This window comes from Bos javanicus, chromosome 6 (assembly GCF_032452875.1).
Source record: "Bos javanicus breed banteng chromosome 6, ARS-OSU_banteng_1.0, whole genome shotgun sequence".
Classification (NCBI taxonomy): Eukaryota; Metazoa; Chordata; class Mammalia; order Artiodactyla; family Bovidae; genus Bos; species Bos javanicus.
Window position 1 is genome coordinate 117,605,137 of NC_083873.1, and position 14,550 is coordinate 117,619,686.

General features: G+C 66.1%; 2 protein-coding genes across 6 annotated transcripts in view; both read left to right on the forward strand.

The window, feature by feature from the left end:
• Positions 1–1,818, forward strand: part of GAK (cyclin G associated kinase) — a 48,098-nt gene extending 46,280 nt beyond the window's left edge. For all 5 annotated transcript variants that reach the window (XM_061421100.1, XM_061421101.1, XM_061421103.1 and 2 more), the window contains 3 exons: positions 274–422; positions 1,043–1,219; positions 1,324–1,818. In XM_061421100.1, the coding sequence (XP_061277084.1) occupies positions 274–422; positions 1,043–1,219; positions 1,324–1,425 (428 nt within the window). In that variant the 3' untranslated portion in view covers positions 1,426–1,818. The remainder of the gene's footprint in view (positions 1–273; positions 423–1,042; positions 1,220–1,323) is intronic.
• Positions 1,819–11,800: 9,982 nt separating this feature from the next.
• Positions 11,801–14,550, forward strand: part of CPLX1 (complexin 1) — a 41,899-nt gene continuing 39,149 nt past the window's right edge. The window contains exons 1-2 of the mRNA XM_061421117.1: positions 11,801–11,964; positions 13,211–13,316. Of these exons, the coding sequence (XP_061277101.1) occupies positions 13,286–13,316 (31 nt within the window). The 5' untranslated portion in view covers positions 11,801–11,964; positions 13,211–13,285. The remainder of the gene's footprint in view (positions 11,965–13,210; positions 13,317–14,550) is intronic.

A 14,550-nucleotide genomic window follows, 5' to 3' on the forward strand; every position in this document is an offset into this window, starting at 1 on the left:
CTTCAGGCGGCCAGGCCACACTGTCCAGGAGCCTTCTCTGCCTCGCTGGCCAGGCAGCGGTGGCCGGGTGAGACCTGACTGCAGCGCTCGTCTCGGGGGGTCCCGACACCTGCCACCACGCCGCCCGCCCTGGCGAGCCTGCAGCTCGGGCAGCTCCGTTGGCCACTGCCCATCTCCTTTCTGCGCCTCCATCCGAGAGGCCCTTGAGCCCCTGCCCAGCACGGAGGGGCGGGTGGGCTGCCTGGGCACCCCTGACCCTCTGCTCGCCTGCAGGTCCAAAGCCGAGGGTGTCAGAGAACGACTTTGAAGACCTGCTCTCCAACCAGGGCTTCTCCTCGCGGGCTGACAGGAAGGGGCCGCGGACCATCGCTGAGATGAGGAGGCAGGACCAGGCCCGGGACTCGGATCCGCTGAAGCTGAAGGTACCAGGGGAGGGATGCAGGCAGCTGGCCGCCGGCTCAGACGTGAGGGCCTGTGTGCGGCACTCTGAGGGGAGGGGGCTTCTGTCCACATTCACTGCTCTTCTCAAAGCTTTGGGGTGAAAAATCAGCCATCCCCACGTGGCTGGGACGAGAGGCTTCGTGCTCGTTAAGCTTCTCTCTCCTCTGAGACCAGCCAGGTGTGACGCTGGTCAGGGTCTGACCCGCAGAGGCCCCAGGGTGATGGACATCTGTGTGCTTATGCCCCGGCCGCGGGCGGACAGGTGGGGGACGGGGTTGCGGGGTCCTCTCAGGGGCCCCCTGGAGTCCAGCCTCGTTCCCACCGGGCACTGGGGCCCCAGGCTGGGGACAGGCGGAGGCTGCGACCGCAGGTCACCTGTGGACGTCCTGCCGAGGATGGGGTCCCTGGTTCCGCATGCCATTCTTGTCCACGTCCCGTTCGTCCAGACCTGGGGACATGTTGGCCGTGCCGGGGGGGGGTCAGTGCAGAAACAGGGCCACACGTCTCTTGGTCAAAGCCCGGCTCTGTGGGGCTCGCCCCAGCTGCGGGGCTTGTGCAGGCCAGGGCCCAGCGCCCCTCAGTGGCACCTTGTCTCCCGCAGCTTCTGGAGTGGACGGAGGGCAAGGAGAGGAACATCCGCGCCCTGCTGTCCACGCTGCACACGGCGCTGTGGGACGGCGAGAGCCGCTGGACGCCGGTGGGCATGGCCGACCTGGTGACGCCTGCACAAGTGAAGAAGCACTACCGCCGTGCCGTGCTGGTGGTCCATCCCGACAAGGTGGGCGCGGGCGCGGGGGCTGCCGGATACGGTTGGCGTGGGTGCCAGGTTGGGGTGGGTGGGTGTGGGGAAAGGCCGCCCTCACAGTGCCATCCGCCCCACAGGCCCGGGGGCAGCCCTACGAGCAGTATGCCCGGATGATCTTCATGGAGCTCAACGATGCGTGGGCCGAGTTTGAGAGCCAGGGCTCCCGGCCGCTCTTCTGACCTGCAGGCACGGCTGCGTGTCTGGCTCTGGAGCCGGTGCTGTGAGCGGCCCTCGAGGGTGGCCAGGGCTCCGGCGGCGTGGGCAGGCGTGGCTGCACCCGGTCGTCGCGTCGTGCCCATGTGCTCAGCGGGTCGGAGCCGATGGCGCTCCCGGCAGGAGAAGAGAAAGCATTCCAAAGCCTCCCAGGTCTTTCCTTTTCTCTCTTGGCCCCAAAGGAAACGTGGCACTCCGTGCTCCCACGCGTGTCACGCTGTGATCTGTTCTGTCCGGTGGCGCGTCCACGAGGTGGGCGGCGCTGCGCTGCTAATCTGCAGAGTCTGTCTGTGAGCGTTCATGTCTCCCCTGTAATCAGCCTGGTGACCACTGTACAGAATTAAACTATTTTCTGATGACCCTCGTCTCTGGCTGCCTCTCCACCTCCCCACCCGTCTGCTGCTGTCCACGGAGGGGCGGCGCAGGGACCCTGCCCCATGGCTCCAGGCTCCTCATCTGCACCGAGCCAGGCCCCCTCCAGGCCCCGGGCTGGGCGGTCAGTGGCGGCAGGAAGGCCAGGCGGTGTGGGCCTGGGGTCAGCAGGTCAGGACGGCCGGCAGCGGCTGTGCACCCGGTGGGTTTGGCTGGAGCTGACAGTCCAGCCTCCTCTGAGTGTCCGTACCCCTGGGCTCGTCCCTTCCTGGCCGCTTGGCACCTGTGGCCTGGCTCTGCACACTCTGCCGGCACCGTACCCGACGCATGAGTCACTGAGGCAGCTGTGATGCCAGGGAGATGGAGGAGGGTGCCACCGGCCTCAGGACCCACCCCACGCTGCACTCTGGGCACGTCCTCAGATCAAGGCTTCACCTGGGAGTCTGGGCAGTTGGACTCTGACCCGAAGCCTCCGAGACCTTCCTGGTCCAGCAGAGGGCGAGCCTGTGGCTCCCGGAGGCCCAGAGGAGGAGGGGGCTCTCGCTTCCCCTCTTGAGGCCCCGGGCCTTCCAGCCTCTGCCCCTGGGCTCCCCCACCCCCATCCTGGGCCGTGGGTCTGAGCAAAGGGCAGCGGAGGAGGCCGAAGGCCCGGCCGCTGCTCTGTCCCCTCTCTGAGGTGGGCGCCTCACCACCTGGGTGGTGGCCCTTCACGGGTTGAGGCCTCCTGAAGAACAGTGAACGACCCCAGTAGGCCCGAGGGTGCACACGCGCGCTCCGGGCACCAGCTCAGGCCCTGGAGGGCCCGCCCTCCCCTGGGTCTGGTGGGCGCTCCTTCACGCCCCCGGCTCTGACTTAGCCCCAGGGTGGGTGACAGCCCCACTGTCTCCATTCTCCAGAGACCAGGCGTGGCCCCTGCAGCGGGCCCCCGGGGGCTCAGGGAGTGACCCTGGCCCTAAGCCAGCACTGCCAGCTGTACCCCCGCTCGCAGAGGCTGTGGGAGGTGCACCTTTGCAGAGATCAGGTCTGGAGATGGGCCTCCCGTGCCTCTGTGGCCCCAGGACCCCCTAGTCTGGCCACTGCCCGCCCTGTAGAGGCCCCACCCAGTATGTGCCCGAGCATCTGGGTGACGAGTGTCGCAAGGGACACGGTCCTCGTCCCGTGCGGTCCGTCCCTCCCAGCCCATCCCCGGTGGCCTCTTAACGCTCCCCGAGTCCCGGCAGGCATTGAGCCCTGAGTCTGGAGAAGGTGGGCGTGTGACTCCTCCGCAGGAAGCCCCCTGATGGCGGACCCTCGTCACGTTCCTGCCGCGTGGCTCTCCTGGCCTTGGGGAGGCCATGCGCCCCCGGGGCTTGTGGGCTGGGGACCCTCGGGTGCCGTGGGAGGCCCACCTGCTTGCCTCCAGCACAGAAGGCGGGCTGGAATCCCGCCCTTGTTGGATTCTGCAAACGCCCGATTGTGGAAAGGACTCATTTCCTTGTGAGCCTCCACCAGCGCCCGTGGAGCAGCCCAGGAAGACGGGTCAGGCCGGCTCAGCTGCCCACCCCCGCTGGCTTCCTTGCCTGCCCTGGTCACTCCTGAGGCCTCAGAGAGGAACTGCTGCCCCCGGCCCGAGTCCGGGCTCTGCCTTGGGGGGCCCAGGGTTAGACCCCCTCAGGCCCTGCAGGGCCCTGGGAGAAGTGGGCCCCTGCTCTTGGCTGTTCCCTTCCCGCCCAGCTGGGGCTGAGCCCACTGCCCATAGGACCAAGCCCCAGACTGCCTGGTGGGCACGGGTCCCTCACAGACCTTGGGAATTGCCCTGTCCCAGCACGTGCGGGGTGACTGTCCCCAGGTCTGTGAACCGGCCCGGGAGAAGCACCTCTGCCCAGGTGGAGTTCGGAGGTGGGAATTCTGACCAAGGGAGACCTGTCCAGCATGAAGCTGGCTTGGGCCCCCTTGCTCTGCAGCCACTGGGCCCCCGTCCCCTGGCGCCCTTGGGTGCGCTGGGCCCTGCCAGGAGCCACTGCGCCTGTCCTGTGCCCCAGTGATGACACAGCTGGGGCTGCGGTGCCGGGACAGCCCCTCCCCAGTGCCCAGCCGTGGGAGGGGGGCTCGCTGCCCAGAGGGCGCGGCAACACACATACAGGACATACACACACCACACACCACACGCACACCATACACAGACACACATGACACACACCACACACTACACACACACCACACAAATACCACACACACACACACACACACACCCCATACAGACACACACCACACATACCACACACACCACACATAGACACACACCATGCAGACACCACCCACACATCACACACACACCACACACACCACAGAAACACATGCCACACACAACCACACACCACACAAACACTACACACACACCATACACACACCATAGACACACCATACACAGACACACACGACACACACACACCACACACCATACACACACTACACACACACCACACAAATACCACACACACACACACACACCATACAGACACACACCACACACACACCACACATACCACACACACCACACATAGACACACACCATGCAGACACCACCCACACATCACACAAACACCACACACACACACCACACACACCAGACACACAACACACACACCAGACACACCATACACACAACACACACACACACACCATACACACACACACCACAGAAACACATGCCACACACAACCACACACCACACAAACACTACACACACACCATACACACACCACAGACACACCATACACAGACACACACGACACAGATACACACCACACACCCCACACATACCCAACACACACCACACACACACCATACACAGACACACACCACCCACACACCACACATACCACAGACACACACCACACACAGACACACACCATGCAGACACCACTCACACACCACACACAAACACCACACACACCATACACACACCACACATACACCACACAAACACCACACACACAACACACACACCCCATAGACACACCACAGACACACCATACACAGACACACACACCACACACACACACCACGCACACACCGCACACGCACACACCATACACACACACACACCACACACACCACAGACACACACCATGCACACGCACACACCACACATACCATACAAACACCACACACACACCATAGACACACACCATACCCAAACACACACCATACACACACACACCATACACAGACACAGCACACACATACCACACACACACACCACACACGTACAGCACACACACATTATACACAGACACACACCACACACAGACACACATCACACATACCACATACACACACACCACACAGACAAACACCCCCCACACACCCCCACTCCACCCCCACCCCACCCCCACCTTCACTCCCCTGCCCTCGTGCTCCTGGCACACACCCTCCTCCCTGAGAGCAATGTTTCAGGACCAGGAGCCCCCAGACCCACTTGGGGTCAGAGCCTTGTCCTTCAGGGACAAGGGGCTCCTGGGGCACTGGGCTTCCCTGGTGGCTCAGCGGTAAAGAATCCGCCTGCAGTGCAGGAGACCTGGGTTGGATCCCTGGGTTGGGAAGACCCCCTGGAGAAGGGAGGGCTCCCCACTCGGGTATTCTGGCTTGGAGGATCCCACGGACTGTCACAGCTAACGGAGGGGCGGGCCCACGCCAGCCAGGCTCGGGAGGAAGTGTGGGGGCGCAGATGGATTTGGGGGGACTTGGGCTGGGGCTCTCCAGGAGGCAGATGGGGGAGGGTACGTAGGTGTGGGGGCAGAGCCTCGATGCAGGGCGGGGCACGGGGCAGCCACGGGCACTGGTGGGGTGCTGCTCTTCATTCTGCACACCTGGCCCTGGGCTGGGACTGGTCCACAGGCGCCCAGGCCAGGAAGGAGGGGTTAACTTGACTCAGTCCCTTCCTGGGCTTCTCCTGGGGGCGGGGGGGAGTCTCTCTCTCTGGTTTGGGATGCCTTCTGTTTCTGTCATTTTTTCCTTTTCTGCATGTGATGCTGTAATTCCCACGTGAATCCTGAAAGTACCTCCGCTGAAGAATTGATGCCTTTGAACTGTGGTGTTTGAGAAAACTCTTGAGAGTCCCTTGAACTGCAAGGGGATCAAACCAATCAACCCTAAAGGAAATCAACCCTGAATAATCATTGGAAGGACTGATGCTGAAGTTCCAATATTTTGGCCACCTGATGTGAAGAGCTGACTCCTTGGAAAAGACCCTCATGCTGGGAAAGATTGAGGGCAGGAGGGGAAGAGAACAGCAGACGATGAGGTAGTTGGATGGTATCGACTCAATGGACGTGAATTTGAGCACCACTCTGGGAAATAGTGAAAGACAGGGAAGCCTGGCGAGCTGTAGTCCGTGGGGTTGCAAAGAGTCCGACACGACTGAGCCTGAACAGCCAGGGATGGAGTCTGGGGACGGGGGTGTCCCAGGGCCTCAAGGGCTCCCGCTTTGGGGGTGGATGGAGGTCACACCCATCTGGGCTGGGCCGGCCCCGCCGTCTGCACCGCAGCGCAGGCCTGGAGATCACACGTCTGGGTGTTCCCCCTCCCCCTGCCCCCTCTGCCCCCAGAGGCCTCAGCCTGGCCCTGGGAGGCAGGATGGAGCCCCCGCGCCACCCCCGCCACCCTCAGGCCCTCTGCCTGTCTGCAGTGTGCTGCCTGGGAGGCCACCCTCCCCTGTGACGCATCTGGGGGTGGGGGTGGGGCGCGGGGTCGCTCAGCCGAAGCTAGTGGCCCAGGTCTCTCTGGCCCCGAAAGCAACGGCCCCAGGTCTCTCCAGCTCCACTGCTCTGACTCTGCGTGGCGCTTGACCCGTCACACGGCCTCACCTGCCTTTCTCAGTCGCCCGCGCCAGGACAGCTCCTGGGGCAGCAGTGGGGCACGTGGTGACGGGCCCACAGTGGCTTGAGCTCTGGAGGGATGAGGGCTCGCCGTCCTGCGTCCCCTCGTCGGCCCCGCTGAAGGTCCTGAAGGAGGGGCACATGACCCAGGGGCGGGCCTGGCCCCCAGGCCCCCCTTCCCTCCAGGGTGCTGACGGGTGAGCAGGGTGCCTCCGACCGACGCCGGCGTGTCAGTGCTCTGGCCGCCACCACGCAGTCACTGGTCTCTGCCCTGTTCAGCTAGATGGTCCCCTGGACTGCACTGCAAGGGCCTGGCTGCTGCAGCCTCGTCCTGAGGCAGGCCTCTGGCCAGCCCTACCCTGGACCTACAGGAACAGGGCCTGAATTCAGCTGCCCACCCCTCCCTGCAAGCCCGAGCTGCTTGACTGGTGCTGCCAGGCCCCCTGGACGTGAGCACAGGAGGAGGGGCCCGACCCAGGACCAAAGGAAGATCCCCGAGTGAGCAGACAGGGTCCCTGGGGCCCTCCTGGCGCACAGGCCCACCATCGGGACCCGCACAGGCCGAGCCTTGCTCAGGTCTGAGTGAGGGGCCGGGAGGGGCTGGGGGGAGGATGAGCCCTGTGGTGGCGTCCTTTCTGGGAAGGATTTCTTGAGCCTGAAGCCCACCCCAGGAGGCCCACTCTGTTGTCGGCCGAATCGGTCCTTGCTGGACACAGGTCACCAGCTAAGGAGCCCAGGCCTGGCCTACATGGAGCGCAAGCCGCTCGGGCCCTCGAGGGGTGCAGGGAGCCCCGAATCTGCCTCTGGTGGCGCAGCCCGGGAAGGGCAGAGGAGGCCTCTGGGGTGGGGGACGGCAGAGTGATAGATGGGGTCACTCACAGAGCAGGGACCCCTGGGGCTTCTCGAGAAGCTCACCCTGTGAGGGTCACGCAGCAAGGGAGTGACCACTGGACTGAGCAGGGCGTGGGCCCCTCAGCCGGACGTCACTTTTTTTTGGGCCTCAGAGACCCCGATGGGAGGCTCGGGCGAGCTGACCCCAGGGTGGGGCGACGGGGGCTCCTGCCGCGCAGAGGCCTGGGGACGCACGGCCGCCCGCCGCCCCCGCGCCCCGCTCGTGACCCTCTGTGCTCGCCCAGGGCCGCCTGGTGCTGCCGTGCGGCCCGCACCCCCTTGGTTGCCTCCCGCAGCAGAGCTGGGGAGAAGTAGGATCTGCTTTCAGGCCGTGTGAACTCCATGTTTACTTGGGAGCGCGGGGGACTGGGGGGCTCCAGGCAGCAGCTGGAGGAGAAGGGGGGCATGGCGCTCGTGGCCCCAGGCCCTGCTCTGGGCATCTCAGGAAGTCACGGCCCCTCTTTCTAACACTCCCCACCCTCCAGACAGCCCCACAGACAGACCCCTGTGCTGAGGGCTGTGAAGAGACCAGGAAGAGGAGAGGGCTGGCCCCCCGGTGGGCATGTGTGGGCAGGAGGCCAGGGAGTGGACGGCTGGCAGGAGGTGACTGTGGGCTGGGGGCAGGGAGCGGGCTGGGGGCGTCTGCAGGACAGCGTGTCCCCGGGTGCATTGAGTTGGGGGGGGAGCACCCCGCAGGGTCTGGGGCGGCGGGGCAGAGTGCAACTGTGCTCTGAGCCCAGATCCTGGGCCAGCCCCTCAGGGAGGCGGGCCCTCGGTGTTCCTGGGGTGACTGAAGGCCCTGAAGGTCCCTGGAGCGTGAGGAGCAGCCCCTGCAGGTGGGGAAAGGTACATCTCAGCACCGACTGGACGGGGGGCACCACCTGTCCCAGCGCACCAGGTGGGAGCGGGGACCGAGGAGAGAGCGAGCCGCCCCGGGCCGGGCCAGCACCTCCAGCTTCCCCCGGAGCCCACGTGGCCAGACGGGACCTTGGGGTGGGAGCACTCGGGGTCAGCCATGCCGAGCGAGGCGCTCTGGCCCAGCTCCAAGCGGCGCCCGTGATGATCCCGTCCGGTTGGCTTTTGCTTTTCACGTGGTATTACCTTTCAAAGTAACGATGAAATCCAGCAGGAAAATGGCCACACGGCTGGTGCCGGTGCCGGAGACTGAATTATTCATCGTGTTGAATTATTCAGTTTGCATTTGAAGTTTCCGGTGAGCCAGTGTGTCCTTCCCGCGGGGCCTGCAGCCCCCTGGCCAGACCCCTTGCCAGGACCGAAGAAGGACTTCAAGTGATCCTGGCCCCTCCTGGAACAGAGGGGACCAGCAGGCGCCAGGCCTCCCCAGGGGTGTGACAGGAGCCGGAAAAGGGCTTCCGGGAGGTGGGCTGGAGGCGCTGGACCCAGGGGGCCACCTTTGTCCCTGCCATCTGGAATGGACCGGTGGGGGCTGCAGGGGGCGTCTCAAACCAGCACCGGTGGTCTTGGCCTTCAGCGTAGCCTTACTGTGGGTCAGGGGTTCCGAGTCTACGGGGTTTCAGGAGCCCACGTAGGCCTGAGCTCAGGGCTTTGCCCCGTCCTGCTGGCAGGCCCCAAAGCTGATGCCTTCGGGGAAGCCTCGCCCCTCCCTGCTCCCTGCGCCCGGCCTGGCCTACCCTTCGCCCACCTCCCCGCTCTGACTGTGGCTGTCAGCCCCTGACGTGCACCAGCTCCCGGGCTCAGCCCTTCTCGCTGTCGTGGACGTTCCCACTCTGCTCCGGACTCTCGGGCCGGCTGCAGGCTAGGGGACCGGCCACCGGCGCCCAGGTCCTCTTCCGGGCACTCATGGGGCCACGAGTGCCCACCTGGGGTGTGGCCCCAAGGCCAGGCAGAAGCCACGAGCTGCGTCACCTCCTGGTCATGAGGCATTGCCCCCTGCCTGCCCGGAGCTGACCCCCGCCCTCCAGGCCTCCTCGGGCGCCAGGCGCCTTGAGCTGGGGCTGTCACCAACCTTGTCTATTCCCCATGGAAGGGTCTGAGTCCCCCTCACCCAGCCCAGGGCCCAGACAGATGTGAGAACCAAGTAGGCAGCTGTGAGTGTGCGGTGGGTCTCAGCGGGTAACACCACAGAGGCAGGTGATGACCTCACATGTGACCTCTGAATGGTGACCCCCAAAGGGGGGCAGAGAAAGAGGCTGAGGGATGGAGGGTCAGGCGGCGAGGTCAGCAGAAGGCCTGTGTCCTCGGTCCCCGACATAGGCCAGGCCTGGGTCACGGGGTCAGTGGGGTCACGGTCTGTGGGCTGGGCATGGGTCCCGATACTCTTTCTCCTGGTGCTCAGCAGGCCCACACCAGCCTGGCTGCCCCTAGGTCAACCGGGTGTCTCCGTGGCTTATAAGCTCTGGGGTCGGCAGTCACGGTGCTGCTGTGGACTCAGCTGTGGGTCATCCCCGGGTCCCCGGCGGCAGGGCCGGAGGGCAGAGGCTCCAGCAGGGAAAGGGGCTTCTCCATGCTGGGCACACACATCTCCCTCCCGCGTCCACACCCAGGCCCTGAGGACACCAGGGGCCAGGCTGCACAGACCCTGAGGGCTAAGGCTGGGCTCACAAGACCCTCGACCCCTGGAAACCGGTGACCACCCCCTCCCCAGAGCACCTGTCCCAGACCTGCCGAAGGCGTGAAGGGCGGGGCCCGAGGTGAAACGGACGAGGCCATCTCGTTCCGGTGGTCGGCCAGGGTGGGCAAGCACGAGGGGCTCCCTGCAGGTCCAGTGCGAGCCCTGTGTGTCCCCAGGCTCGCCCTTCCGAGCAGCCCCACTGGCCCCACCTTGCCCAGGTCTGGGTGACAGGAGATACCAGCAGGAAGTGTGGACAGCTCTGGGCCGGCTCCTACAGCCCTGGTGTCCAAGGAGGCTGCAGCTTTGTGTGTCCTGGGGCGTGGGCCTCCCCCAGGGCCACCAGGGTGCTCGCTGGGCAGCGTAGCTGCAGAGTGGGGGTGCCCCTGCCCGCTCCCAGAAAGCAGTGCTGGCCTTCTCCACCCTGTCCCCATCCTCACCCCTGCCTGCTGGGGGCCCCTGTCCCGCCACTGATGCCCACACTCAGGCCTGGAGGTGGCCAGCAACCGGTGGACGTTGAGAGCCCAGGCACCAAGCAGATGGAGGAAAACAGGCAGGGCCTCCCGAGTTCAGGCCGTCTGTCCCAGGGGCAGGGAGAGGAGGGCGTGGTGGGGTGGGGGTCTCCAGGATCACCCAGGCCAAGCGAGGCCTGATGACTCAGCTGGCGGGGGGCGGGGTGAAAGTTAATGCAGCAGTCATCAGGGGTGTCTGCCAGCGACCAGCGGAGACCGGGTCCCTGCAGAGCCGCGGGCCACCACCTGACCCCAAGCGGCCAGGCACCGACCTTGCAGCGACCCCGCTCTCCCCGCAGCCTGGCTTCCGCTGCAGAAGCGAGCCCGGAGGCCCGGAGCGGGGGCGCGGCGGCGCAGGCGGGAGCCGAGCGGCCGTTCCGCAGTGACCTTCGCTCGTCCCTGTCCGGTGTGGCCGCCGGCCGAGGGCGCGGGGGTCGCTCCGCCTCTGTCCCGCCAAAGGGAAACGGCGTGGCTTTCTTTGCGACCCTGTTAGGCAGACAAATAGGTCCGAGTCGGTCTGCGGGCTGCCCTCCGCCAACGGTTGGATGGGTTTTCTGGGGTCTGGGGGCTCCCTTCTCCCGCCCAGGGGCGGGGGTCGAGACCGGAACAGCGCTCAGGGGCACTCGGCCCGGTGGGGACCGCGGTCACCCGCCGCGCTGAGAAGCGCTTTCCGTGCCCCCGTGGAGAGTGGGACGCCGGGCGGGGCCGCGACCCCCAACCTCCCCGACCCCCCGCCGCGAGCCGCGAGCCCGGACGAGAAAAGGCCTTGCCCACCCGGCTGCGGCCCGACCCGCCCGCGCGCCAGGCGCTCCGCACCGGCGGAAGCGGATGAGCGCGCGGGTCGCTGGCTCGCGCTGGGTGGGGGGCGGCCCCCGCCCGGGCCCACGCAGACGGGATCGGATGGGGGCGGCTGGGGGCAGTGTCTGCGGCTCTGCCCTAAGGGGAGGGCCGGGGTGGTGCGCCGGGCTGAGAGCTCGCTCCCTGGGAAGCCCCCCACCCCGGACCGGCCCAGGGGCAGGGTCTGGGGGGCGCGGCTCCGCTCCTCCCCCCCACCCCCGGGCGCCCGCCCGGCCGCCGCGGCCCCGCCCTCCTCGTCACGCTAGGACGCGGGCGGGGGGCGGGGAGCGCCTCCATGTGACGCGCCCTCCTCGCCGTGCCCTTCAGCTGTCGCCGCAGTTCCCGGGGCGCCACATGGACCCGGCCGGCCCGAGCGCACTCTGCCGCTGACCTCCCGCCCGCCCGCCCGCCCGCCCGCGCGCGCCCCGGCCGTGGCCCAGGAAGGTAATCGGCCCCCTCCGCGGCCCCGATGCCCCCTCCCCGGCCCCGCTGGGCGCGCACTCGCCCCCGATGCCCTCTCCTCGCCCGCGATGCCCCCTCCCGGGCCCCGCTAGGCGCTGTCCGCCAGAGCGGTGCTGAAGCGGCCCGCGGTCCCGGCCAGCGCCCTCCCTCTTTCTTGCCGCTTCTCCGAGTCTCCTGCCTCTCGCGTACCCTCTTCCCCTGCTTCGTCCTCTATCCCTTTCTTTCTCTCTCCTGGCGCGCTCCCGCCTGAGGGCCGCTTGGCAGAGCCGGGCAACTAGCCCGCCCGCAAAGCCTAGGGGTGCGGCAGTGGGAACCTTGGGGGAGCTCCAGCAGCGCCCTGGCCGCGCTGTGGCCTTGAGACCCCCTCCCCAGGGAGCCAGGGGAGAAGTTTGGAAGAAGATCTGCTTTGCGGCAAAGGTGCCCCTGTGCGCCAGTGCCTTGCGGGCAGGCAGGGGCATTCCTTCCCCAACCCACACAAACACAGGTCTCCTTCATCTGGGAAGAAAACAATTTAAAGCCATTAAACAGTGGATCTCCAGGGACCTGGGTTTCTCTGCCAGGAGAGACTTCACAGGAGGTGTGGGGGGGCACTTCAGTTACTGATTTTACAAGAAGCCTCTCCCTACTAGACCTGCAGCTGACCTGCACCTGGAGAGGCCCAGCCGTGCATGCAGGGGCGCAGTGGTCACTCCCCGTTTCATTTGTTCCCTGAAGGCTGGATTCCCCGCACCCCGCCCCCGAGTCTCTGGGCCGGTGGCACTGACTGCCGGCCTCTCCCCTGGTGGAACCTGGTCTCCCAAGTTTCATCAGACCCAAGGCGCTCCCCCCAGGTGCCACCCACACTAACCTTTCCTGTCCTTAGATAGATCTCTGCCCCTGTGGGCCAGGGCTCCAGCAAGTAGTCTCTGAGCCAGTCACCTCCAAACGCCCCTGGAGCTGCCCTCGCTTCACCCAGGCCGCCTCCTTTGAGTTGCACCCTCCCCTTCCCTGCAGTAGCAGCCAAAAACCACCTTCACAGACCCCAGGAGCTTGATGAGACCACGTCGCAGGGACCCTCCCAGACCCTCCCAGGTGCCTGTCCCATGCTGAGGTCTGGCCCCCAGGTGTGCAGGGACCGTGAATGATGCTGTCTCAGACCCCAGACCCGCATCTCGGGGAAGTTGATTGGGGGTGAGGAACACGTCCTCCCCAGCCCCGTCGGGTGACCTGTGACCACGTCCTCCCCCAGGCAGAGGACTCCTGGCCACACTCGCATGTGAGCTTTGACCCTCCGAGGAGCTGCTGAGGACGCAGAGCCATCGCCATGGAGTTCGTGATGAAACAGGCCCTGGGAGGTAGGGCGAGGGGACCCCGAGCATCCCCTGCAGTCGTCACACAGGGTCGCCCTCAGACCACCGCACAGCCCGCAAGCCCAGCTGCAGGCTTCTCCGGACCAAAGGCAGCACCCCCGAGTCACCGTGGTTGGCTTGGGGCAGCGAAGGGTGCATGCCACGTGCTGTGGTCGGGTGGAGCCCACCCAAGGGGCACTGGGGAAGTCTCACTGGTCAGATCTGGGGGCCCCACGGGGACTTTGCCTCTGGCGAGCAGGGGTGCAGGAGGCCATAGGCTGCCCACAGCAGCCAGAGAAGGGGTAAGGGACAGAGCTGGACCTAGGGCATCCAGCAAGGGCTTCGAGGTGTTACTAGGGAAGGGCCAGGAGCACGCACAGGGGGCCAGGGCCAGCTGGGCACAGGGGGTCAGGGTCGCCTGTGCACAGGGGGCCAGGGCTGGCTGGGCACAGGGGTCAGGGTCAGCTTGGCATAGGGAATCAGGGCCGGCTGGGCACAGAGGGTCAGGGTCAGCTAGGCTTAGAGAGTCAGGGCCGGCTGGGCACAGGGGGTCAAGGCCGGCTTGGCATAGGGAGTCAGGGCTGGCTGGGCACAGGGGCCAGGTCTGGCTGGGCACGGGGGTGAGGGTCAGCTTGGCATAGGGAGTCAGGGCTGGATGGGCACAGGGGGTCAGGGTCAGCTGGGCATAGAGAGTCAGGGCCGGCTGGGCACAGGGGGTCAGGGTCAGCTGGGCATAGGGAGTCAGGGCTGGCTGAGCAAAGGGGTTCAGGGCCAGCTTGGCATAGGGAGTCAGGGCTGGCTGGGCACAGGGAGTCGGGGCCAGCTTGGCACAGGGGTCAGGGCCGGCTCGGCACAAGGATAAAGGAAAAGGCCCTGAATAGCTCATGTGCACCTCCAGCCGCAGTGCACTCTCGTGTGTGTGTTGGGGGAGGGAGCCCCCGCTGACTGTTTTGAAAGGAGCCCTGTGCCTTGGCTCAAGGCTGTCACCACAGCCAGGAGAGGCAGGTGGCACCACACAGTGAGCTGAGCCCCTGGCCCAGGACGGGGGCAGGGCCGTGCACTTCGGTCCACACTGGCACGGATGTGTCCTGACAGAGTGGTCTGGGCAGCCTGGCCCCTGGGGCCGGCCTGTGCACCTGGCTCCCCCGGTGAGTGCCAGCCGTGGGAGCCCTGGTGACAGGCGCCACCTGACTCTGTGGTCCGAGGTGCCTTCCTGTGCGTCAGCCCCACCTCGGGCCAC